This window comes from Eriocheir sinensis, chromosome 43, assembly GCF_024679095.1.
Source record: "Eriocheir sinensis breed Jianghai 21 chromosome 43, ASM2467909v1, whole genome shotgun sequence".
Classification (NCBI taxonomy): Eukaryota; Metazoa; Arthropoda; class Malacostraca; order Decapoda; family Varunidae; genus Eriocheir; species Eriocheir sinensis.
The window spans coordinates 5,569,998-5,593,912 of NC_066551.1; the positions used below are offsets into that span (position 1 = coordinate 5,569,998).

The window sequence follows — 23,915 nt, forward strand, 5'->3', positions numbered from 1 at the left end:
GTATATGTATTTTCCAACTGATATAGCTTCCTGAGTATCTATTTAAGTAGTTATGATGCAAAAGTTGACTGCAAAAAGCACGTGAGATGTATAAAACGTAAAAAAGAGGAAGATGCGTGGGAATGGCAAGACTTCATGCCTATAAATACGATTGCGCTGCTCGGTGGCTTTCAGAACCCAGCTTGAAACAGTGACGTGAGGATATTCTCGTGCTCCAACACTTCTCAAGCGGTACGTTGCTACATCTTTGTCTACTAATCATCTTGTGTATCCGTGTATTTTTTTTCTACTCGTCTTTCAGTGCTACGTGAGGTTGACCCATGTTCCTGAGGGCGGCCGGGGCACAGCAGCTGAAGGGCCTTGATCCGGTTACTCTTCCCGCCCTTGTTTTAATGTCTAACGCTTCCTCTTTACCTACCAATTATTCATTTTATTTACAATTTCACTTCTGTGCTATTTATTACGTGAGGGTGACCCATGTTCTTGAGGACGGCCGGGGCACAGCAGCTGAAGGGCCTTGATCCGGTTACATTTTTGTCCTTGTATTGAAGTTTAACGCTACTTGTACTTCTATTCTTTCAATCATTACTTCTGTACCATTTATTTTCTCTTAAGAGGTGTAGTTTCATGAGAGGATGTAGTGGTTGATAGGTAGCCGGATAAGCCTAACGTGGTAGCCATATTTCAAGGTATTATTAAATTTCCACATTTTCTGAGATCATCACTTCCATTTACGATTTATTATGTGTGCTCAGGTTTGTTGTGGGTAGGAGAAAAAGTGGAATTGAGAAGGTGGCTCTAGTCTGAAGAGAAAATTGTAGTCGGGAATACATGACGCGGCTATCAGGGTGGGGCGAGCGCGGGGCCGCTGCTGCCTGTCCGCCACCGCCATCATTGCCGCAACGCAGAACAAAGGGGAGAGAGACTGCCTCATTCCTTATTCTTAATTCTGTGAACGATAGGAGTTGGCTTTCATGATTAAAGGGTCATAGGATCATGGGGAGGGCCGTCAGGAGGAGCCAAGTGGTGTCTGCCTGGCCACCATCACCGCCGTATTAGAACAAAGGGAAAGGCCAAGCTGCCATAATGTTTTTCATCCTTTAACTATTTCTTGCTCCATTATGAACGAGGTGTTGGCTTTAATGTTTAAAGGGCATAGCAGCATGGGGAGGGCCGTCAGGGTGGGGCCAGTGGTGTCTTGACCGTCATCATTGCCGTCTGAGAATAAAAGAAAAGCCCAAGCTGCCATATTCAGGTCTTTCATTATTATTCTAGGGTCGATGTGTAGGTTCATGTGGGTGGGGTAGACGAGGGGCATCACAGCTTTGTGGACAAGGGCAGATGGGGGGTTCTTAGGCTAACCTCGTAGCAGTTAGCAGGAAGAACAAAGGGAAGGCCACGGTGCTGTTTTCTCTTTTTGCCATAAACGAGGTGTAGGTTTTAATGATTTAGGGCATAGCAGCACAGGGAGGGCCATCGGGGTGGGGCCAGTCGTGGTTGCTGCCTGGCCGCCATTACAGCCAGAACAAAGGGAAGGTGGTGCTGGCCCGTGGCGAGGCGAGGCGCGCCGCGCCACTTCGCTCAGCTCTGCCTTTCACTCCTTTCTACCAATGCCTCCAAACAGAATGGCTGCTTTAAGAAAATACTTACCCAACGAGAACGGAGGCTACGTACCCACCATATTACTTTAATGATTTTAGTAGTTTACTCGTTACATGAATGCACCGTCCACATAATAACATTCCGATGGTAAATAGTACTCCTAAGCCACGCACGGCACTATAAATTGATACGTTGGTATATATTATAGTGCAATCTGTGACGAGATTCGTCACCTTGGGCATGAAAGTATTCACTTCCTGTTAGCAGTTCTCTCCCGGACATGCCTTGGAATTCAATGTTTCAGATAGCCAGGTTTTAGTTTTCTTTGATGTCATTTAGTGTTGAATCTGATTTTGGTAATTTCATTAGTCTTAGCAAAAGCAATATTTTGGGGTTCAATGCATTGCTGTCCTTGCTACAGATTTATTACTTCAAGCCCATGTTGCATTGGAAAATATTTGAGTTAGTTCATTCGATGTATAGTCACTTTTCGAAGTCCAAGTTAACTAAGTTTAATGTCTTTACAGATACACCATGCAGATCTTCGTGAAGACCCTAACGGGGAAGACCATTACCTTGGAGGTTGAGCCTTCAGACACCATTGAGAATGTGAAGGCCAAGATCCAGGACAAGGAGGGCATTCCACCAGACCAGCAGAGGCTGATCTTCGCCGGGAAACAGCTGGAGGATGGCAGGACCCTGTCCGACTACAATATTCAAAAGGAATCCACGCTCCACCTTGTCCTCAGGCTGCGTGGTGGCATGCAGATCTTCGTGAAGACCCTCACAGGAAAGACCATCACTTTGGAGGTTGAGCCTTCAGATACCATTGAGAATGTGAAGGCAAAGATCCAAGACAAAGAAGGCATTCCCCCAGACCAGCAGAGGTTGATCTTTGCCGGAAAGCAGCTTGAAGACGGCAGGACCCTCTCTGACTACAACATCCAGAAGGAATCCACACTCCACTTGGTCCTGCGATTGAGAGGAGGAATGCAAATCTTCGTCAAGACCCTCACAGGAAAGACCATCACTTTGGAGGTTGAGCCTTCAGATACCATTGAGAATGTGAAGGCCAAGATCCAGGACAAGGAAGGCATTCCCCCAGACCAGCAGAGGTTGATCTTTGCAGGAAAGCAGCTTGAAGATGGCAGGACCCTCTCTGACTACAACATCCAGAAGGAATCCACACTCCACTTGGTCCTGAGATTGAGAGGAGGAATGCAAATCTTCGTCAAGACCCTCACAGGCAAGACCATCACCCTAGAAGTTGAGCCTTCAGACACCATTGAGAATGTGAAGGCAAAGATCCAAGACAAGGAAGGCATTCCCCCAGACCAGCAGAGGTTGATCTTTGCCGGAAAGCAGCTTGAAGATGGCAGGACCCTCTCTGACTACAATATCCAAAAGGAATCCACACTCCATCTTGTACTCAGGCTGCGTGGTGGCATGCAGATCTTTGTCAAGACCCTCACAGGCAAGACCATCACTCTGGAGGTTGAGCCTTCAGACACCATCGAGAATGTGAAGGCCAAGATCCAGGACAAGGAAGGCATTCCCCCAGACCAGCAGAGGTTGATCTTTGCAGGAAAACAGCTTGAAGATGGCAGGACCCTCTCTGACTACAACATCCAGAAGGAATCCACACTCCACCTTGTCCTCAGGCTGCGTGGTGGCATGCAGATCTTCGTCAAGACCCTCACAGGCAAGACTATCACCCTGGAAGTTGAGCCTTCAGACACCATTGAGAATGTCAAAGCCAAGATCCAGGACAAGGAAGGCATTCCACCTGACCAGCAGAGGCTGATCTTTGCAGGAAAGCAGCTTGAAGATGGCAGGACACTCTCTGACTACAACATCCAGAAGGAATCCACCCTCCACCTTGTTCTCAGGTTGCGTGGTGGCATGCAGATCTTCGTCAAGACCCTCACAGGAAAGACCATCACTCTGGAGGTTGAGCCTTCAGACACCATTGAGAACGTCAAAGCCAAGATCCAGGACAAGGAAGGCATTCCCCCAGACCAGCAGAGGCTGATCTTTGCTGGTAAACAACTGGAGGATGGCAGGACGCTGTCTGACTACAATATCCAGAAGGAATCTACACTCCATCTTGTCCTCAGGCTGCGTGGTGGCATGCAGATCTTCGTGAAGACACTCACCGGGAAGACCATTACCTTGGAGGTTGAGCCTTCAGACACCATTGAGAACGTCAAAGCCAAGATCCAGGACAAGGAAGGCATTCCCCCAGACCAGCAGAGGCTGATCTTTGCAGGAAAGCAGCTTGAAGACGGCAGAACCCTGTCCGATTACAACATCCAAAAGGAATCCACACTCCACTTGGTCCTAAGATTGAGAGGAGGAATGCAAATCTTCGTGAAGACCCTCACAGGCAAGACCATCACTCTGGAGGTTGAGCCTTCAGACACCATTGAGAACGTGAAAGCCAAGATCCAGGACAAGGAAGGCATTCCCCCAGACCAGCAGAGGTTGATCTTCGCAGGTAAACAACTTGAAGATGGCAGGACCCTCTCTGACTACAACATCCAAAAGGAATCCACACTCCATCTTGTGCTCAGGCTGCGTGGTGGCATGCAGATCTTTGTCAAGACCCTCACAGGCAAGACCATCACTCTGGAGGTTGAGCCTTCAGACACCATTGAGAATGTCAAAGCCAAGATCCAGGACAAGGAAGGCATTCCCCCAGACCAGCAGAGGCTGATCTTCGCTGGGAAACAGCTGGAGGATGGCAGGACCCTCTCTGACTACAACATCCAGAAAGAATCCACACTCCACCTTGTCCTCAGGCTGCGTGGTGGCATGCAGATCTTCGTGAAGACACTCACCGGGAAGACCATTACCTTGGAGGTTGAGCCTTCAGACACCATTGAGAATGTGAAGGCCAAGATCCAGGACAAGGAGGGCATTCCCCCAGACCAGCAGAGGTTGATCTTTGCTGGGAAACAGCTAGAGGATGGCAGGACCCTATCTGACTACAACATCCAGAAGGAATCCACACTCCACCTTGTCCTCAGACTGCGTGGTGGCATGCAGATTTTCGTGAAGACACTCACAGGCAAGACCATCACCCTGGAGGTTGAGCCTTCAGACACCATTGAGAATGTGAAGGCCAAGATCCAGGACAAGGAAGGCATTCCCCCAGACCAGCAGCGGCTTATCTTTGCTGGAAAGCAGCTTGAGGATGGCAGAACCCTGTCAGACTACAATATCCAGAAGGAATCCACACTCCACCTTGTGCTCAGGCTTCGTGGTGGCATGTAGAGGTGCAATGCAAGCTCGAGGTGCCTCATGACACAGCTTTAAGGAACTTTATTTTTGCAGATTTTATTCTGTATACCATTTTCTTACTTTTTATAATATGGCAGAACAAAATAAAGTTATTAATTTGTATGTTCTTTTTGTATACATCTGGTTGAAGAGCCTTTTTTATATGGAAGGAATGGTGGGGGAACTGAATGGCAGGTTAAGATATGGAACTGGAAGGACTAGGTGTTAGATTGTTTTTCTGACGGTAGCATGGGTAAGGTGTTGTGTGCCTCCATGGGTCACTAGTTTGTTGGGTAATGCTGAGTAAATGTCACCATGGGAGAAACTGGAAAAGCTATTTGAGCTGTCCTGATAAATGACTGGAGATGGAAGCTTGTCTGATAAATTTACCAGTAGCAGGGAGACTTGATGACCAGTAGCTATTGAGTGTAGCTGAATAGTTTGGTTGGTAAATAACCGAGACAGCCACTGCAGGGAAATTATTTATTGTAAGGAAAGGGTGTGTGGTTATGAAAGACTTCATTTCCAGCAGAAAGGACACTCCTGTTAACTTGAGGCTATATGGTATGTAAGAGGACAGGCGGAAAAGGAAAAAAATTGTCATGGGAAGGAGAGACGGTGATTTAGCGAAAGTGAAATAAAATGGAATCTTCATATAATAAGGGAAGGGCAGTAAGGAAACCATAATATCCCCATGTTTAGGAAGGGAAGGTTAGTAAGAGGGCTATATAATTGATAATTACTAGAGGAAAACGTTTGGTTGATGTCACATAATAGGGTAATAACAGTCATTCTTACTGATTGAATAACTGATTGATGGTTTATTGTTGCAAAGTTATACAACAAAGGAGAGGGGATGAACTTGCCATCCCAACTCCCAGGCAATACATATTGTGATTGTACAGCTACTAAAATATCCGTGGGTAGCACCATGAAACTAAACTAGTACAATGGTAGGGGACAAGTGTTATGTTAAAAAAAAAATTGTGATGAGGTCAAAGGAGCAGACACAAATTAAGGGACTGCACCCAGAACTACAATCATGGACTAAAAGAAACTCCATTAATCTCACATAAACGGTAGAGTAGTAAGCAAAGATAAGAGAATAGGCCTTTATCTATGGGTAGGAGGTATGATGAATGAGTTAGAAGCTAGACAAGATTACTGAAAGAAATGAATATGCAAGAAGATTCAAGGAAGACACTACGTACATGATCGATCTCCATATATTGAAGAAAGAGCAGTAAGTATGTGTCCCCATGGTAAAGGAAGGGTTGTAATTGTGCAAAAATGTTAGAAAAAACTCATATAAAGAAAATCACTCGACTGATCTCACATAAAAGGAAGTATACTGTATTTAAGCAAGGATAAGAGAATATAGCTATACTGTCTTAATATTTTTGGGTAGAAGGTATGCAATATGAATGATTTAGACTTTTATTTGTAACTGACCAGATATAATAAGGAAAGGGTGAAGATATACAAGATGTTGGAATGAAATAAATATGAAAGAGGGTTAATTTTTCATGGATACCGTTGCATGATCTCCATATATCAAGGGACGAGTAGTAAATATGAAGGCTGCAGTTACAAGAGAGAGGCATGGGTGAAGGAAATAGATTAACTGATAGATTTATAGTTAATAAGGTAGGCTATACATATGGTTCTTGCGGTGGAGGATGTGATATAACTTTCAGGTGATAATTTTTTGGGGTTGTATTGTTTGGTTGTAAAATTTAATGGCATATATCAGCAGAGAGGGGCTTCCTGTTGGCACCATCCTATGCAACAGAGTGAGATAGCCGCAGTTGAGTGTCTGAGGTGAAAGAAAGAAAAGGAAATAGGGAGAGAGAGAAAAAAGGTTGCTGGAAGGTGGAGCATAGGCAGAATAGTAAGGCTGAGTGACCATAATGTTGTCCAAAGGTGTGATGCATACTTTAAAATGATGGAAAATAATGAATAAATCAGAAGTAGCTCTCTTTCTTTAGAGCAAGTTGTCAAGTTTTTGGGTCTATTTGAAAAGATGGCGGTTGAAGTGAAAATATTAATCTAAGGCCGTCTGTGAGGTCAAAGAGAATATTATTAGAGACAAAAGCGAAAGGGAGAAGTAAGGGCAAGAAAATATACATTTTCTTTTACTCAAGATATGAATCAAATCAGACCCAAAACAAAACAAATAAAAATACATAATTACCTAAATTAAATGTACGGTAGTAAGACTTCCTATATCAAATAATTTCACACACAAACAAGACAGTCTATCTACATTAAACGAGGAAAAAGATAAAAGGGATAAATGGTACAGTGCCAGATCCTAAACATACCGATATCCGACCAAAAAACTGTCTTCTCCACCACAATAACTAGCTTAATATATAGTTATCTTCAAAATAGTTAGCTACTGGTGCTTCTTGGCAGTAGTAATAGGTCAGAAACCGGTAAATACACTGAGTACGAAAATCTGGCAGCCTCCTATACATACCAATATTCGACCAAAAAACTGTCTTCTCCACCCCAATAACTAGGTTAATATATAGTTATCTTCAAATTAGTTAACTACTGGTGTTTCTTGGCAATAGTTATTGGTTAGAAACCGGTAATCCAAGGTAAATGTGTTGCTTTGAGTACGATAATCTGGCAACGGTGCTGCAGACCCTCGCTTGACCCCTTCTAGGCCGCCATTTCTCTTCATCTTCTCGCCGGACGGAAAACCTCACGAACGATGCTGGCCAACAGACTCGCCCTCGCCTCCAGGGGCCTCATGACCTCGGCCATCAGGAGGGGCGGCGACGGTGGTGTGCCCGGTGGTGTAAGTATAGCCTGAGGGGGACGTGGGGCGGCGGGCGAGGCGGAAATATACGGGGCAGGCAATCAGCTGATCCCATAGCGTAGCCCGGCCGATGATGCAACCTCCTCGGTCTTGTATTTAGGCGGGGATTAACATTGTATTTGTGGTAGGCTTGATTGTTTAAGTATATGCAGGGTTGTAAGGGGTGGAGATATGCTTAGATTAGAGCAGGAGGGGGAAATAGTTGGGTGACACCGGGTGGAATTACTCTAGAATCACACCCAAATTTCTTCAAGTATTTAGAGGGAGATTAACGTTGTATTTATGATAGGCTTGAGTATTTAGATAGATCCAGGGCAGATATGTGCTTAGATGAGAGCAGGAGAGGGAAATAGTTTGGGTGACACCGGGTGGAATTACTCAAGAATCGCACCCAAATTTCTTCAAGTATTTAGAGGGAGATTAACGTTGTATTTGTGATAGGCTTGAGTATTTAGATAGATCCAGGGCAGATATGGGCTTAGATGAGAGCAGGAGGGGGAAATAGTTGGACGGCGCTGGATGGTATTTCTCTAGAATCGCACCCAAGTTTGTTCGGTGGTTGACACAAATATTTAGGGGAAAATTAACCTTGTATTTATGATAGACTTGAGTATTAAAGTCTATGCAGGGCTGTGAAGGGTGGATATGTGGTTAGATAAGAGCAGGAGGGGAAAATAGTTGGGCGGCGCCGGGAGGTATTTCTTTAGAATCACACCCAAATTTCTTCGGTGGCTGACACAAGTAATTAGGGGGAGATAAACCCTGTATTTGTGTTAGGCTTGAGTATTTAAGCATATGCAGGACTGTGAAGGGCAGATTTGTACTTGGGTGAGAGAGGGGGGAAAAAGTTGGGTAGTGCCAGGTGGTATTACTCAAGAATCATACCCAATTTTCTCCGGTGGTTGACATGAATGCTTCCGATGGATTTTAATAGTTTAATGATCACTCTAATAATTGTGTGCTGTGCGAGTCACTCGTGTCTGAGATCTGAATAACTTAATAATGGCATTAAGTCACTTTGGTATATAATTCTGGTGAATCACTACACACCTGTTACCCTTGAATTTGTTAAAAATATACTTATATATGATATATAGAATTTATCATCTTGCAATGTAGGATGTGATACAACTTTCAGTAGGTAGGCCTTGCACAGTTCAGATGTAAAATTTAAGTATGCTCGCTGGGGTTAGTTACTTTATTGCTGTTATCTATTTTCAGCGTTTTGGGGGTATTTATAGCCTTTATTGCTGTGCCTTATTTTCAGTGATCTTTTTCTTCCATTTGATAGTTTTAAGCTCTTTAGTGTTTTGGGGGTATCATTTGTTGTGATCAAATCAATTGGCTTAAGATTGATATTATTCAAGCATCAATATATCTTATTCTACTTAACCAATTGCTCTTCTGTTGTCATATATATTTTCTACTTACATTTGACCTTCAAATTCTGGGATATCTGATTTCCCGAATAAAAGCCACGGTCTGACAATTGTCGGACTTATGCTTGGACAAATTTGGGAACTGAAATAGAATTCAGGGTTTGGCTAGGCCTGGCAGTTGTCAAGTCTGGATATTGAAACTAAGTCTGGCCATACAACAGATTCCTACCCCATTGTCATTGTTCATATGTTCATTAATATTCATATATTATACTATAAGATGTACATTATTGTTCTTTGCTTTCAGAACCTGCCCTTCCAGATCAAGAACAGATTTAGGTTGTCTATCGCCTTCACCCTCTTCTTCGGCTCTGGCTTGGCTCTCCCCTTCCTGGTTGTGAGGCACCAGCTTCTCAAGCAGTGAGGAGGGAGGCCTATATGTATATATATGAATGGTCAAGGTAAGAGTGCTGTGTAAACTGTAAAGTTATAATGCATTGATTTGATAATTTCTCATTGTTCAATGTGGATTTTAGCATTTTGGAATTTCATAATTTTTTGCCTTTTTACTTTGGCTAATGTTATCAGTATGATATGATTGCATTAAATCTGTTTTCACATAATAATATCTATAGTAATTCACTTCAACTTAACAGATGTATAACTAAAAGAATCCAATGTCCACTTTACATGAAAAAAAGGGAAAAAAATGGCATATTGCTCATGTGTTACAGCATTTAATGTTTAAGCTTAAAAGAAAAAAAAGACTATGGTCATTGCACTATTAACAAAAGGAGGAAAACGATATACTCACTTTTCATGCTCATAGGTACAGTTTCTCCCCCATAATAATATGATAAAACCGAGGTGCTCTATGAAGTTATGTCAACCTTGAGTATCACTGGACATAACCATATTCTTTTTAGGCATAAACATTGAATATTGGAAAATGATATACCAGTTCTTGATTTTCCAAGTAAAGTTGGAAATTGGATTCTTTTAGTTTTATATCTGTAAGTTGAAGTAAATCACTGGTATAGATATTATATGAAAACAGATTTACTGCAGTTATATCATGCTGATTATGTTAGTCTTGTCAATCATTCTCTTGTTCTCTTTATGTTGCTCAAGTAATGGAATCTGCCATTAAGTGCTTCCCATCTCCCTTGATCCCTTGCTGTATGTCTGTGCTGGCAGCTTCACCACTTGCTGGCATTGATCATAGCACTTGGATAAAAGATATCAGCATTGTGTTATATTATTTCCAGCACCAATGTCTTCATAGCCTTGCCATTACTGTTTAATTACACGCACAAACTTAATTTTTATGACGGTCAGCATTCCCACAAATTTTCCATCTCAAAAGTTATGATGCTCTTGAGTCTGTAACTGGTTCTTGTTGATTTGTTGGCAGTAGCTTGAGCAATAAGTCTTTTCTCCCTCCCAATTTTATCTTATTTAATTATACATTATGGAATTTTCATACTGTGTATATTTATATACCCACAGCCAAGGGTGAAAGACATAGGAAATGTAAACAATTTTATGCTTTTAACTACTTTCCATCATGTTTTGTACATAGAAGTGTAGACATTTATAAATACTAAAAAAAGGTGCCATCATTTAAACTAGGTGTATCTCCACTGATTTCTCTCTCTTCTTCACTTTCAGGTGTTAGTTGAGTGGATGGAGATATCAGAAAACAAATATATATAAGAACTTGTAATTAAAAAAAACTCAACAATATTTAAGTTTTTAATTCATTACATTCACACCAAAAATATTAATAAAAAATTGGGCAGGTTGCTGTTGTGCATGACTGTCCAATACTAGTAACTGTAAGTCACTTGGATGGCATTGTCTTTTGCGAGGTGAAAAACTGAGAGATGAGAGAAAAAAAGATATTAGTAAGGGTTAAGTGTGTGTGATTATGGGTACAATAGAGGTAGCAGGGATGAGATGAGGTAGCTAAGCAGAATGTTCTGATAAGAAAAGAAAATGTAAAAATTGGTTATGGCTGATTTGAATAGTGAAAGGAAAGCAGACAGTAAGGTGGAAGAAATAAGATGACTAAATTAATGATGGCTGGGGAGCAGATCATGAGTATAACTGTCTTTAAGGAACTGTCATGTATAGGCCTCAAACTCTCTATATAGTATCCTTGTGAAAACTCAGACTTTCAATTTCAGTGTTTCAGATGTCAGCGGTGACTTAGGTACAATTAAACAGCAATAGGTGACACCCTCAAGTAACCAAGCACTTTGTCTGCAGGACCCAAGTGCATGCTTAGCCTACTAGCTATGGCAGGTTAGTTAAGGACCAGGAAGATGAATTCAGTGAGTAGAATTAAGACACTAGTTTTGTAGTGTAGAGATATTGTCAAGTGCAAGTGGGTAAAATCTACATTATTGCATCTTTGTAAGTCCCTTTGTAACGCCCTGAATTTACTCTTTTTCTATACTTCCACACGACCACCGCATGTAACGAAACACAAGAAATCAATCCAGACAAGGAAAGGTTTTGCCAGAGTCGGGGATCAAACCTGCAACCAGCGAGACGGGAGAGCCACTCCTTAACCAGTCGGTGAAAGAGGTACCCCACTTGATGAATGAGTTATGGGAGGCTCACCCATCAGGCTTTGTCTCAGCACCACACTTCATTTCTTCTTTCTCCTTGCTCTTCTCTGTCAATTTTCCTCTGCCCGATGACCAAATAAGTTTCCCTCTCTTCTCTTGAGGGGTTGGCAATGGCAAAAGCATCTTCATTTTTCCTGTTATGGCACCCCCTCTCAGCATATTCAATCCCTTGCCTGCCAACTCTCACTAATATTCTTTTCAATGGTGGCCTCCCTCTGAAACCCTCTCTCAATCCTGTCCTCATAATATCTTCACAAAGTCATCCTTATTCATTCTTATCATATATCCAAGTGATCTCAAGCGTACATGTTTCACTATTTCAACCACTCCACAATACCCCCTCCCCTTTAGTTCCACTACATTAAAAGATCAAACATATATGAAAAAAGAATTGTCAAAAAGATGGTGTACTAATGAGGCCACCTTTTGAAAATGAGGTAGAACTTGGCTATGATAAACAGTGTGTATGGAGGTGGAGGTGCAGCTAGTCTCCAACAACTTTTTGCTTTGCTCTGCACAGTGCTGCAACCTTTGAACACATAAGAACTCTGCCTAATTAGTTACAATACCTGTATTCCTTACCATCCTCCCATGTTTATTATTACATGAGACATTTATTAATTCCACTGAGAAGCTTTGGGGAGTAGTGTCGTCAAAACTGTTTGAGAGTTGTGCTGTCAGAATTCATGGCCAATGGCGCCCCAGTCCTCTTTAACCATATCTGCGGCCTTCTCTGCGATCATGATGGTGGGTGCATTAGTGTTGCCAGAAACTATGACAGGCATCACGGAGGCGTCCACCACCCGCAGGCCCTCCACCCCACGCACCCTGGGGAGATGCAGGATAACAGGGTTGTAATCCCAGGCACTCCTTTATATGGGAGCACAGTTTTCTTTTTTTATACAGTGAATGAGACTGGCCACAAGTGAAGCCAGAAAAAAATACACCCTTAAAGAATAGATACAAAAAGAGAATCATCATAATTAGTCACAGAATTGTCTTGGTTCTTCCCTCTTGAAAGAGTTTGCTGTGGGAATGAGGAAAGAGATCAAAGGTTGTTCCAGAATTTACCAGAGAAACAGTGAAAGGAATGAAGCACTGGTTAATTTTGCATTAGTATTACTATTATTAGGTATAGTGCTCCTGGCCTACTAATGGTTGCTACTACAACGACTACAACTGACCTAAGCCTTGGGTCTACAACAGCCAGAGGGTCAGAGTAGGGGCCCATCTTGCAGGTGCCAACAGGGTGCCAGAAGGAGCCAGCCATGTGCTGGACGAAGCAGCGCCAGTAGCGGGTGGTGTCGAACCCCTCACCCCTGCACCCTGGCACCACCTTCACTCATGGGTGGACGAGATGTAGATACAAAGGTTTATTTAGCACACATTGTAACTCAACTATGCAGATCAAATATAGTCGTGGGTTCGTCATTTGGTTTATCACAGGTATCACCAAGACATTACACTACAGTATACCTCATGGATATGGCAGTAAGAAAACAAAAACTCACTTGAAGTTCTCCCTGAGGATCTGTGCTGCTCATGGTATGATTATCAAACTGTTTTTTATTACATATATAAGCAGATTACACTGTTGTAACCTAAAGGATCTGACAGTGATGAGAAAAGAAAACACTCACGTTATCATAAAACTTTGCCTTGAAGTGCTTCCTGAAGACTGTTGTGTTGCTCAGAGTCATCGCAAACTTGACACCTGCAGGAGAGTCAGATATAATCCAGCCCACCAACAGGCATATGGTAATGAAAGGTGTTGGTGGAAGAAAATGAGAATGGATGAAAAGAACGACAGAAGTCTCACTGTAGTCATGGCTGGTGTTGGGTGTACTGAGAAAGGTGGTGTTTCTCAGTTTATCAAGACATTGACTTCATTCATTCATTTGTGTGAAATATGATGCTTTTTGTTGTGTATGCACTTGATTTTACCTTGGTGGCTTATTTTTTAAATTTTTACTTTTAAGTTTGGCCTATGTAGAGCCCCAGAAGGCTTTCATGATGAGGTCTGTTGATGGCGCAGGCAAGTATTTTATAATGGCTCCATTTTTGCTTGGCTCATGCTGTTCCCTGGAGCTCCACTTGATCCTATTGAGTGTTTCACTAGTCCAGGTTGATAGGTGGTCGTCATAACAGTATGCGAGTTGTCATAGGTCATTTGGCACTGCAATGACAGAAAACTGTCACCCAGTAGTGTAATGCGGGGAAAGCTGAGATATCAATAACTTGTAATAACTGATGTGTTACAGTAGCAGTGGGCGGGACTTGAACCTGGGTCCTCCAGAACACAGCCCGCATACGAAAAAAATCGCTCCAGGGTTTTCACGGCTGTTTTCTGGTAAACCAAACTATCAGCGTGGGAAAAAAGCATCATATTCAACCCATAAATGCATGGTCAGTGTCTGAAATAGACCCGCCCATTAAAGCTAAATTATCCATCAGCTTTGCCAAGATGTATTGATAAATTATTATTTTTAAGGTCCTGCCTATAGTGCCAGTAGGCTTTCTTGAGGGGCCTCTTGGGCGGCCCCAGCCCGTTAGTGGACCAAGTGAATTTATTATGACTTGCTTGGCCCATGCTGCCCCCCGGTGCTCCACTTGAACAAGTTGCTGACGTTAGGGTTGATTGAAGATCTGTTCAACATGTGGGTGATCTACCGCCTCTCGGCGATGGTTGAAAATTCTTAGTGTATATCGGTGGGACTCGAACACAGGTCCTCGGGCTCACCATGCCCGCACGGTGCGCGACCACTCGGCCACCGCCTCCCCAATGATTAATAGAAGAGCTCCATAAAAGATAAAAAATACAGAAAAAAGCCAGCAAGTGTAGAAATAAAGGTTATAAAAGTGCTGGTAGAATAATTGAGGAATAAGGAGTAAGGACCTGCGGACGTGTAAAGCTTATTATACGTCACAGCCAACAGGAACAAAATTAAATGTTACGAAAGACCGCCATCATCTATGTCGGGATAAAGCTCAAGTAAATCGTACTGTTTCTTGACGTTATGCTCGTTCAGACAGCTCACCATTCACGAGGTCACGCAAGTCGTCGGGGTGGCTGAGGTAGTTGGGGTCAATGATGGGCCGATCGTAGGAGTCCCTGGAGCGCAGGAAGACGCCGCCGCGACTCTTGGGCCGCAGCAAGTAAAGGTTGACGGTGAACCCTGGCCTACCGAACAGCGGGCGAGAGTAGTCCACGTATTTCTGAGGAGATAGACTAGGTATTTAGACGAACTTGACTCCTTTGTGGGTCATAATGGGAGCCTGACACAGTTACATAAATTTCTATAAACAAATGGAAAAGCTATTCATGCGCACGCGGCACACTATAGATAAACGCATAAATTCTGTACGTCGGCTTTCTCATAGTAGCTATAAACTCATGTCTTTTTTATGCTCTTGTGTATCGTTGCATAAACTTCAACTCTCAATATTAGGGTCTTTTAGATACTATAATTGTCGCTCAAAGGTAACAGACCACGTTGGGCGGCATCCACGTAGGGTAGGATTGTTACAGTTTACGTTGTCAAGTTTTCTCTGGCACGCCGAGGTAATGCAGCAGTGACAAGAACAAATGCCGGAGTTCTCTACATGCACGGGAACGCGTCAACGCACGCCTACCTCCTGGTCGAAGTTGTAGATGTAAGGCAGGAAAAGCCCCCTGTCAATGTTGAAGCTGGCGGGGGAAAGGTACAGCTGCACGTCGGGGTAGTAGGGGTCTCCGTCCTTGGTCACCTTCACCCAGGCACTGGCATACTCCCCGACCGGTGCCGTCCACGGGCCTGTTCAGAGGAGGAAGAGTAGGTGAAGTCGGGGACACGCTGAGTTGTGCGTGTCCTCGGTACTCATCTCCGTCTCATTGGCTGATGCGTGAGTAAAATGATTACTTAGGCTCACCGGGCAAATGTGACATCCAAGTTACCAGAACTCAACTTCCTCAGGTTTTCCCAAGTATATACCTATTTATTGATAAGCCCAAAAGGGATGAAGAATAGCTGGGTGAGCCGAGCACCGATTTCCTCAGGCCAAAATCGAACCTGGGCTCACGGATCCGTAGATTTATATCTAGGCGTGCAGACCACTACACAACTGAGGGGAGGGGTACAGAGAAGAAAGAGAGGAGTAAAGAAAATAAGGGGAGTCAAAACGAAGAGAGGATGATAAGAAAATACGAGGAATTTGAGGAGAGACTGAAGGTTCCATGTTTTTATGGAGATGAAGAGCTTGCGGGACCTTGGTGCTTTAGAGTGTGTGTGTGTGTGAGGGGTGGGGGGGGTTGTGCCCCGAGAAAGGATCGATGTTATTTTTTTCTAAGATAATAGAAGCTGAGAAGATCTCTTGGGGGAAATTAAGTCTTCAACCCATCCCCACTCATATCACTGCCTCTGAAGAGATATGAAGTAAGGCGACGTCAGAATGGATGGGCGAACGTTTGAAGAAGGAACAGGATCAAGGCGAATGCTGTGACACTGACCCTTCCTGTGGTGGACGTACTGGTTCACGGCCGGGAAGGAGAAGGCCGTGTCCATGCTGAGGGAGTTGGGCTTGACGGTCCAGGCGAGGCCGTACACAGCCACGTGGTCCTGAAGGTTCTGACCCACGCCAGGCACGTCAGCGACCACCTTCACCTGCGGCAGGAAGGAAGGACAACTATATGGTGCATGGTTATCTGTTATGCTTTGTCATCTTTCATTAATGGACAAATGAATACAAGGCAGCATCTAGGCGATATTTTTTTAAAGGGAAGACAGCTACTGAATGTGTAAAGGAAGATGCTCGCTTAAAAATTTCAGCTTTTTATTGTCGGGAACGAGTAGCAGGGAACATTTTGACCGGTGAATTTATTTTTGTCCATCGTTTAATGTCAGTCTTCTGGAGTTCCTAAACTGGATTATGTTTTTTGTGCTCCTAACGTATCCCCTCCTGTAATTACAAAGGCCTTGTGGCTCAGTGACGAAATGGTGTTATAATGCTGTTAGTAGAAATCTACAAGCAAACAATTCAACATATACAGGCAAAGGGGCACTATGAGATTGCTTGTATCGCTTGTAACAGACTAGAACCATTCTGCCGATCTGTCCCAAAGGCAAATCAACAGTGTAAAGCATCATATGACCTCGTTGTGATGAGCCTTACTTTGTGACTATCCAGGTGGTGTTTGGCCCCCACGCCGGACAACATCAGCAGCTTAGGAGACGACAGTGCCCCGGCTGACACGACCACCTCTCGACTCGCCCTCGCCACCAGCACCTGCAATTATGGTACTTGAACTGCTGCTGTGTTTTCTTTGTTTCTGGTTGGTCACTCTGCTCCCGGCTAGGTGGTGATTTGTGTACTGGCAATGTATATAGGTCGGTATTATGAGACACTTTCGCTCCTAACATAAGCTATTTCTAAAGGTTAAAGAGGGGGTCAGTTGGGTTCTGATGAGTGTTTCTTCAGGTTCATGGTACAGAGGAAGGGTCAAACTACCACCAGAGTCATAAAACTACTGCTGGAAATGCCCACAACTCCTACGAAAGCCTTGTCAAATAGGTGTTCTTGGGCAACGAAATGTCTTATAATACGACCCAGCTTTTGGTGTTAATGGGAATGGTGGTTCGTGTCAGAGTGATGGTCGATGGTTAAATGAGGCAAAGAGCTTCTCACCTGACCCTTATACCTGTACACCACGCCGGTCGCCCTCCTTTCCTTGTTGAACAGGATCTGTGTGTGAGAGAGGAGAGGCAAGATGAGGGTAACGTAAATAATCCCTCGCTGATACCTATGATAAGGACGTTAATAGTGCACAGACTGACACACTTAGACTGTTCATTGCTCCCTACGATGCGTGACGGTTATTTATGAGCAGTACATCGGTCTGCCCGTTATCGCCATTATAGCAAGAACTCTCCTCTCTTACTGAGGCCTATCATAGAGACGTTGTTAACGTAGACTCAGACACTTAGACTGTTCATTGGTCCCTACGCCAACCAGAACTCTTACCACAACTCCCTCCTCCTATAGCTATTACCGCTCTCGATGAAGCCGTTGGGAGCGTGATGTGTATGTGTGTGTGGGGGGGGGGGGGGGGGGGCAGCGGTGGGAGTTCCGTATGAGAAGTGAGGAGTCGTGTGTTCCCCTTGCATTGAGTTTTAGCTTCGAACTCAGCTAATTTCATATGGGTCTATACCTTTCTTTCCTTGCTTTAATTTTCCCTCCTTAATCTCTTCGAAGCACTAACACAGCATGGCAGATATTTTGATGTGAATGTGGTGTTTTAGACATGATTCGGGACTTCATGGTCATTGTTGTCCGCAGTGCTAGAAAGTACAATGACAATATAGCAAAAAATGACGTCTGCCCGGCTTTTTTGTTGCTGTTTTCTTTTCTTTTTTCCTTTTTTTTTGCCCTCGAGCTGCCTTCCTTGCTGTACAAACAAACAAACAAACAAAAAAAGCTCCTCCCACACAAAACTATTCAAAAGACTCACGATGCATGCTGACAGGTTATCGAGAGGCACTTGGGCCGTCTTCAACTTTTTTTATATTTTTTTTTATTTTTTACGTGTACGCCTATAGCGCCGGTAGGCTCTCTTGAGGGGCCTGGATGGTAGTCGCCCCCAGCCCTTCATGGCGCAGGAAAGTGTTTATAGTGGTGCCATCTTCTCTTGCTACACAGAAATAGCCTCACGCGCGAGCCCCGGTTACCTTGAGGACGTAGGCGCTGTGCAGGATGTGTAGGTTGGGGCGGGTGGCGGCGGGGCGCAGGTAGGCCCAGGCCGTGGAGCACCTGATGCCGTCACACACGTTGTACTCCGGCCTGGCGAACCCTGCAAGGACAAGAAGTACCTGATGACCTTCACGATTAATGGGTCACGTTGCACCGGGCAGTTCGAGGTGGTTACATTTGATGCCCAGGTTAATTATCGCTCCTCTCCCCCACCTCCCCCCCTAAAAAAGGAAAACTTCAACATCTATGCTTGAAAAAAAATGTGGAAAAAATATCCGCCGATTTTTTTCAATTTTTATATAAGGTTTACGCGTTTACGTATGCCCGGCAAAAGGTAAGTAGTTTTTAATTTCTTTATATGGTGGTGTGTGTGCAATATTGTTATTTCCATGTTTCTATAAATACAGGAGTTGTGGACAAAACACCAGTACGAAGAAACAACAAGGGTTATTTTCAACATTCGTACATACGGCAAATTAATAAGGTCGTGTTTCAATGAGTAAAACGTAACAATAATATATTTAGTGGTGGCTGTCTAACAGGCCTAACCTTCACACCTCACTCATGCCCCTGTCATTATAATAGCCTTGGTTGTTGGGTCACTTATAAACCCGCGCCCATCAACTCACCTAACTGCTCCGCGGCGTTGGGGTCCACCACGTCGTAGCCGAGCTCGACACCGGCGTTCAGAAAAGCACGGGATAGCTTGCCTGTCTTGGGCTCCGGCGTGACGGCCAGCGGTCCCCCGCGTCCGTGAAACCTGTCTGGCAGAGAGCGACGGACATTATGAACAACTCATAGCTCTGTTACTCCAGTGAAAGATAAGAAGTAAAACCAGGTGGAAAAAGACAAAGAACGGAAGATCATGGAATTTATATCTCAGTGACCGCAAAGATGTTAAAATTATGTGACTCGGTGAGAGGGGTCACGGGGAATCACCTGTGTAGTTGGTGGTGTGGCCGCGGTAGTCTTCGGACATCTTGAAGTAGTAGAGGACGCTGTCGTAGTCCCAGCCAGTGTTGCCGAGGGCCGCCCAGTGGTCGTAATCGCGCCTGTTGCCCCGCACGTACACCATGCCGTTGGTGGTGGAGCCGCCGCCCAGCACCCGTGCGTGGGGTATCACGGCTTGCTGAGGGCACAGTACATGCGAGACTAAGCACAGGACTTTACCCGAGCCCATCCAGGGGCGAAAATTCTGGGGGTGTTAGGGGCTTTAACCCCCAATGTTTTATATATCGGCCTCAAAATGCCCCTAATAGTGCTTATTTTTTCATAATATTCCCCCATTTGCGCATGCTGGCTTTGCTCGCCCCCATCTTTTTTTTTGTGATAACTCTTGTCAAAGCGTAAACACACACACACACACACACACACACATACATTACTTTTCATTACGCCCCTACACAATACGACAACAACAACAACAACAACGCCTATGACAAACGCGTAGTTGTTCATCAGTAAAACACCAAGAAGGATCGAGAGCCGAGATCATGATGAAGCACAAAGGGGGAAGGGGAGGGGGAGTCTCATGCAGCTGCCGTCACGTGGCCCATCCATCAGGCCGCTTTTTCAGGGGGCAATGTTTTCTACCATTAGTTGGTGTGATGTGGTGACGTGATGTGGCTTGCTGCCTCTGTCTAAGGTGCCTGGAAATGTGTTTGTAATGGTTGTGATTGACGCAGTAAATGAGAAAGAAAATTTTCAACAGAGAGCGAGAGCGAGATAGATAAATAGATAGATAGATAGGTAGGGAGAGAGAGAGAGAGAGAGAGAGAGAGAGAGAGAAAATCGAAAGGAGTAAGGAGGGCAGGATGCTGTAATCGAGAGAGGTTATCTGTCGTCAGGTAGCGAGAGGTTGTCACGTGTATAGCCTATCAGAGCGCCTTGATTCAGCGCACGCCCCCGCCAGTACCGTGAGGCCTCAACACTCTCCGGTATACTGAATCAAAACAACCCGCTGGAAGTGTTCACTCTATTACAAGGCGGTGACTGTGGCCGAGTATACTGAAATGAATAAGTTCGCTATACTCAAACGCTTCTGCCTCTCACATCAACTACTTCCAAAGGCCTAAAAGGGGATGAATCGGGTTTTCATGAGTGTTTTTTCACCATCCAAGCACAGAAGAATGATCAAACTACTACCAGGGTCATAAAACTACACCTGGAAATGCCCCAAACCCCTACGAAAGCCTTATCAAATATGCGCGCTTGAGAGATGAAATGTTCAAGGCATCGGTTCCTGTCCTTTCGAATATGTTAAACAAAATTGTATGTTAAAGAAATATGGGTAATGGAAAGACAACTTATTTCCCGTTCTTTGTTGAAGGCTTGAAATCACACACCCGCGCAAGAGAGACAAAATATATACAGCTAAAGGGCAAGAATTCAACGTAGGACATTTTTTTTTTTTTTTACAGCAAAGGAGACAGCACAAGGGCACAAAAAGAGGAAACAATAATAAAAAGCCCGCTACTCGCTGCTCCTGTAAAGAATCCGAAGAGGTGGGCGAAAGACCAGTCAATTACGTGAGACTTGCCCGAATGCGATGGTTTCTTAGGCTGTTTTGAAGGCTGTGCAATTCTACCATATGTAAAGTTTCTCTGAGGACACAAAACACCCTAATCCGATAGTTTCTAAGGCTGTGTTCTTGTGGCTGCATGAAGTAGATTTTTCTTATCGTAAATTCAACGTAGGACACTTGTCCGAATGCGATGGTTTCTTAGGCTGTTTTGAAGGCTGTGCAATTCTACCATATGTAAAGTTTCTCTGAGGACACAAAACACTCTAATCCGATAGTTTCTGAGGCCGTGTTTTTGTGGCTGCATGAAGTACTAGATTTTTCATATCGTAAATCTCACCAGAGGGCTGCAAACACACACCCCATTTTTTGTAGTTCCTAAGGTTGTGTGAAGTATTTATTCGTATCGTAATTAAGTCTCATCAGAATTCATAAAACACACCCTATTCCGGTAGTTTTTGAGGCCATGATTTTGTGGTTGCGTTACGTTATTGTTATTGTACTCGTAAATCTCACACCAGAGGACATAAAATACTTACCCTGTTCTTGTAGTTCTTTAGGTCGTGGTTATGTGGCTGCGAGACGAAATTATTGTCACTGTACTCGTAAATCTCGCATCAAAAGACACAAAACACTCAACCTATGTCTGTAGTTCTTGAGGCCGTGTTTCTGTGGCTGGGTGACGTGATTATTCCTATCGTAAATATCAGCAGAGAACACAAAACTTGCCCTATTCCGGTAGTTCCTGTGGTTGCGTGAAGTATATAGTCTTGTTGTGAATATCATTAGAGGACAGAAAACACTCACCCTGTTCTTGTAGTTCTTGAGGCTGTGTTTCTGTGGCTGGGTGACGTAGTTATTTTTATCGCAAACATCAGCAGAGAATACAAAACTTGCCCTATACCGGTAGTCTGTGGCTGCGTGAAGTATATAGTCTTGTGAATTTCATAAGAGGACAGAAAACACTCACCCTGTTCTTGTAGTTCTTGAGGCCGTGTTTCTGTGGCTGGGTGACGTAGTTCCAGTTGTTGTTGCCCCTGAAGTAGCCCAGACTCACCAGGCCGGGCACGTAGCTCTCAGGGGGCGGCGTTCCCCCGGCCTCTAGCAGCAGCACGCGCCATCCCGCCACCTCTGACAGCCTCGCCGCCATCACGCACCCCGCTGAACCCCCGCCCACTGCCAACAGGTCGCAGGTCACGATGGCATAGGGAGGAGAGGGGGGGGGTGGCACCATGGGCACAGCGGCACGTAAAGAGATATGCTGTAAATGTCCTGCAGTGTAAAATGGGGTTTCCTAATCACCTGACGCAAGGTAGTTTGATAGTAGTAGTAGTAGTAATAGTAGTAGTAGTAGTAGTAGTAGTAGTAGTAGTAGTAGTAGAGGAGGAGGAGATGAAGTAATAGTAGTAGTAGTAGTAGTAGTAGTAGTAATAGCAGATCACCAGCAACCAGTCAGCACACACCTATTATAAAGTCGTACTTGTGATTGAACGCCTCGGGTCTGCTGAAGAGGCGGTCAGCGCGTCTGGAGTCCTGCATGATGGACTGCAGGATGAGGCGTCCCAGGGGCAGCAGCGTGGCCAGCGTCAGCATGGTTGGGAGGGAACTCAGGGAACCGATCATCTTTGTGTATGTGTCACGACCCCAGTGCCTCTTAAGGGGAGATCCAGCGTCGGTGAAGAAGGGCGCGGCCTAGGAAGACGCCTTGATGTAAACACCTGCCTTCAGCGGCGTCGGGTGGCCATGTGCCGTCCCCACCACGACACCCTGATGGCGACACCCCCAGGCAAGGGTTGACGGGCCTTCAGAATCAGTAACGGTAACAGTTGGCTGATGCAGTGTGACTAAGTATACTGTTGCACTGTATCTCGTGTACACTACAAGGCGTGTGGCGCGGTGAATGTCTCGAGGCGGGCACTGACCCTGGAGGTGCCTGGCGCAGCGGGTCCACTTCAGGCAGTGAGTATCGAAATATTTGGTCACGTCTTAAGGCGTTGGTCACTTAGTGTCATGCACCTGGCAAATTCATAGTTCATATGATTGTTCCTTTTCGTTTATACAGTAAAATATTGACAGCAAAATTAATATTCGGAACACCACCATCTGACAATCTTGAGAAGACTGTGAAGAAAGTATGTATCACTCCACAGAGCGGAATGTTTAACCATTTTGTTTATGAAAAAAATATGGGAACAACTAAATTCTTTTTCGGCCACAGACAGTTATCACCCATGACCCATGACCAATAACCTATGCCTCTGACAGCCCTTTAGAGGAGTGAGTAGCCTGAATAGCCATTTACATTTTATTTTCACCCTTTTCAACAGTGCGATATATATCAATTTGGGAATAATTTTATGATGTAGTTTGTAAGCTTCACACTAAAAGATTGCTTTCATTTGTACAAGTCACTGTTTGCTTCACTTTCAATGTCTCCTCGGTTTGGGTGATCATCAATAACGTGAGACGCGCGCCGGGGCTTGGTGACTTGCACAGGCATGACAGGATGATTTAGGGAGAGTGTGAATTCCGTTGACCGCAAATCAACTAAGAGAGTGGCGTAGAAACAAAGTGGGGAGCCGTCCAAATCCCTTGTTCTAGAGTTAACCAGCATAATTTTTTCAATTTTTTTGCTCTGGAATAACATTTCTTCGTCTATATTTCAAGAGGGGAATCTCAAAACACCTCTCGAACTGTTTCTGAAAAATCTTTTGGAATTCTCTATAACTTTTCCTTTTGAGGAGCAGTAGTTTTGCGGGCTTTTTTCGTTATTTTTTATGTTCGCCCTTGACTGCTTCCTCTGGTCACCCTTCCTCAGACTGTGCAATGGTACCGGAAAGGGGACGTTTGGTAGGGATAACTGCGGGTGGGAGGGGCATCTTTACCTTTGGTGTGTGGGGGTGTATATGAAAGGGGGTGTTTGGTGGTCTGGGGACAGCTGT

At 44.4% G+C, this 23,915-nt stretch overlaps 2 protein-coding genes across 32 annotated transcripts; one reads left to right on the top strand and one right to left on the bottom strand.

Annotated features, from left to right (window-relative positions):
• The first annotated feature begins 119 nt into the window (after positions 1-119).
• On the top strand, positions 120-5,005 carry LOC127010372 (polyubiquitin-C). 31 transcript variants are annotated; one of them, XM_050884372.1, is made up of 4 exons: positions 120-231; positions 2,130-3,780; positions 4,009-4,085; positions 4,314-5,005. In XM_050884372.1, the coding sequence occupies exons 2-4, from the start codon at positions 2,137-2,139 to the stop codon at positions 4,876-4,878; spliced, it is 2,286 nt and encodes a 761-aa protein (XP_050740329.1). In that variant the 5' UTR covers positions 120-231; positions 2,130-2,136; the 3' UTR covers positions 4,879-5,005. The 31 variants fall into 31 exon arrangements, with proteins under 31 accessions (XP_050740329.1, XP_050740328.1, XP_050740330.1 ...); XM_050884371.1 differs by having other exon boundaries at positions 2,130-3,491; positions 3,720-3,780; positions 4,009-5,005; XM_050884373.1 differs by lacking the exon at positions 4,009-4,085 and having other exon boundaries at positions 2,130-3,491; positions 3,720-3,780; positions 4,237-5,005.
• Positions 5,006-10,765: 5,760 nt separating this feature from the next.
• LOC127010376 (L-sorbose 1-dehydrogenase-like) lies at positions 10,766-23,027 on the bottom strand. Its single transcript, XM_050884380.1, has 13 exons — positions 22,437-23,027; positions 21,944-22,149; positions 19,392-19,581; positions 19,082-19,216; positions 18,431-18,552; positions 17,391-17,447; positions 16,878-16,991; positions 16,216-16,369; positions 15,363-15,523; positions 14,768-14,945; positions 13,370-13,443; positions 12,914-13,065; positions 10,766-12,557 (listed from the first exon to the last, which is right to left on the bottom strand). Exons 1-13 carry the CDS (start codon positions 22,594-22,596, stop codon positions 12,407-12,409), a joined length of 1,854 nt encoding a protein of 617 aa, XP_050740337.1. The 5' UTR covers positions 22,597-23,027; the 3' UTR covers positions 10,766-12,406.
• Positions 23,028-23,915: the final 888 nt, after the last annotated feature.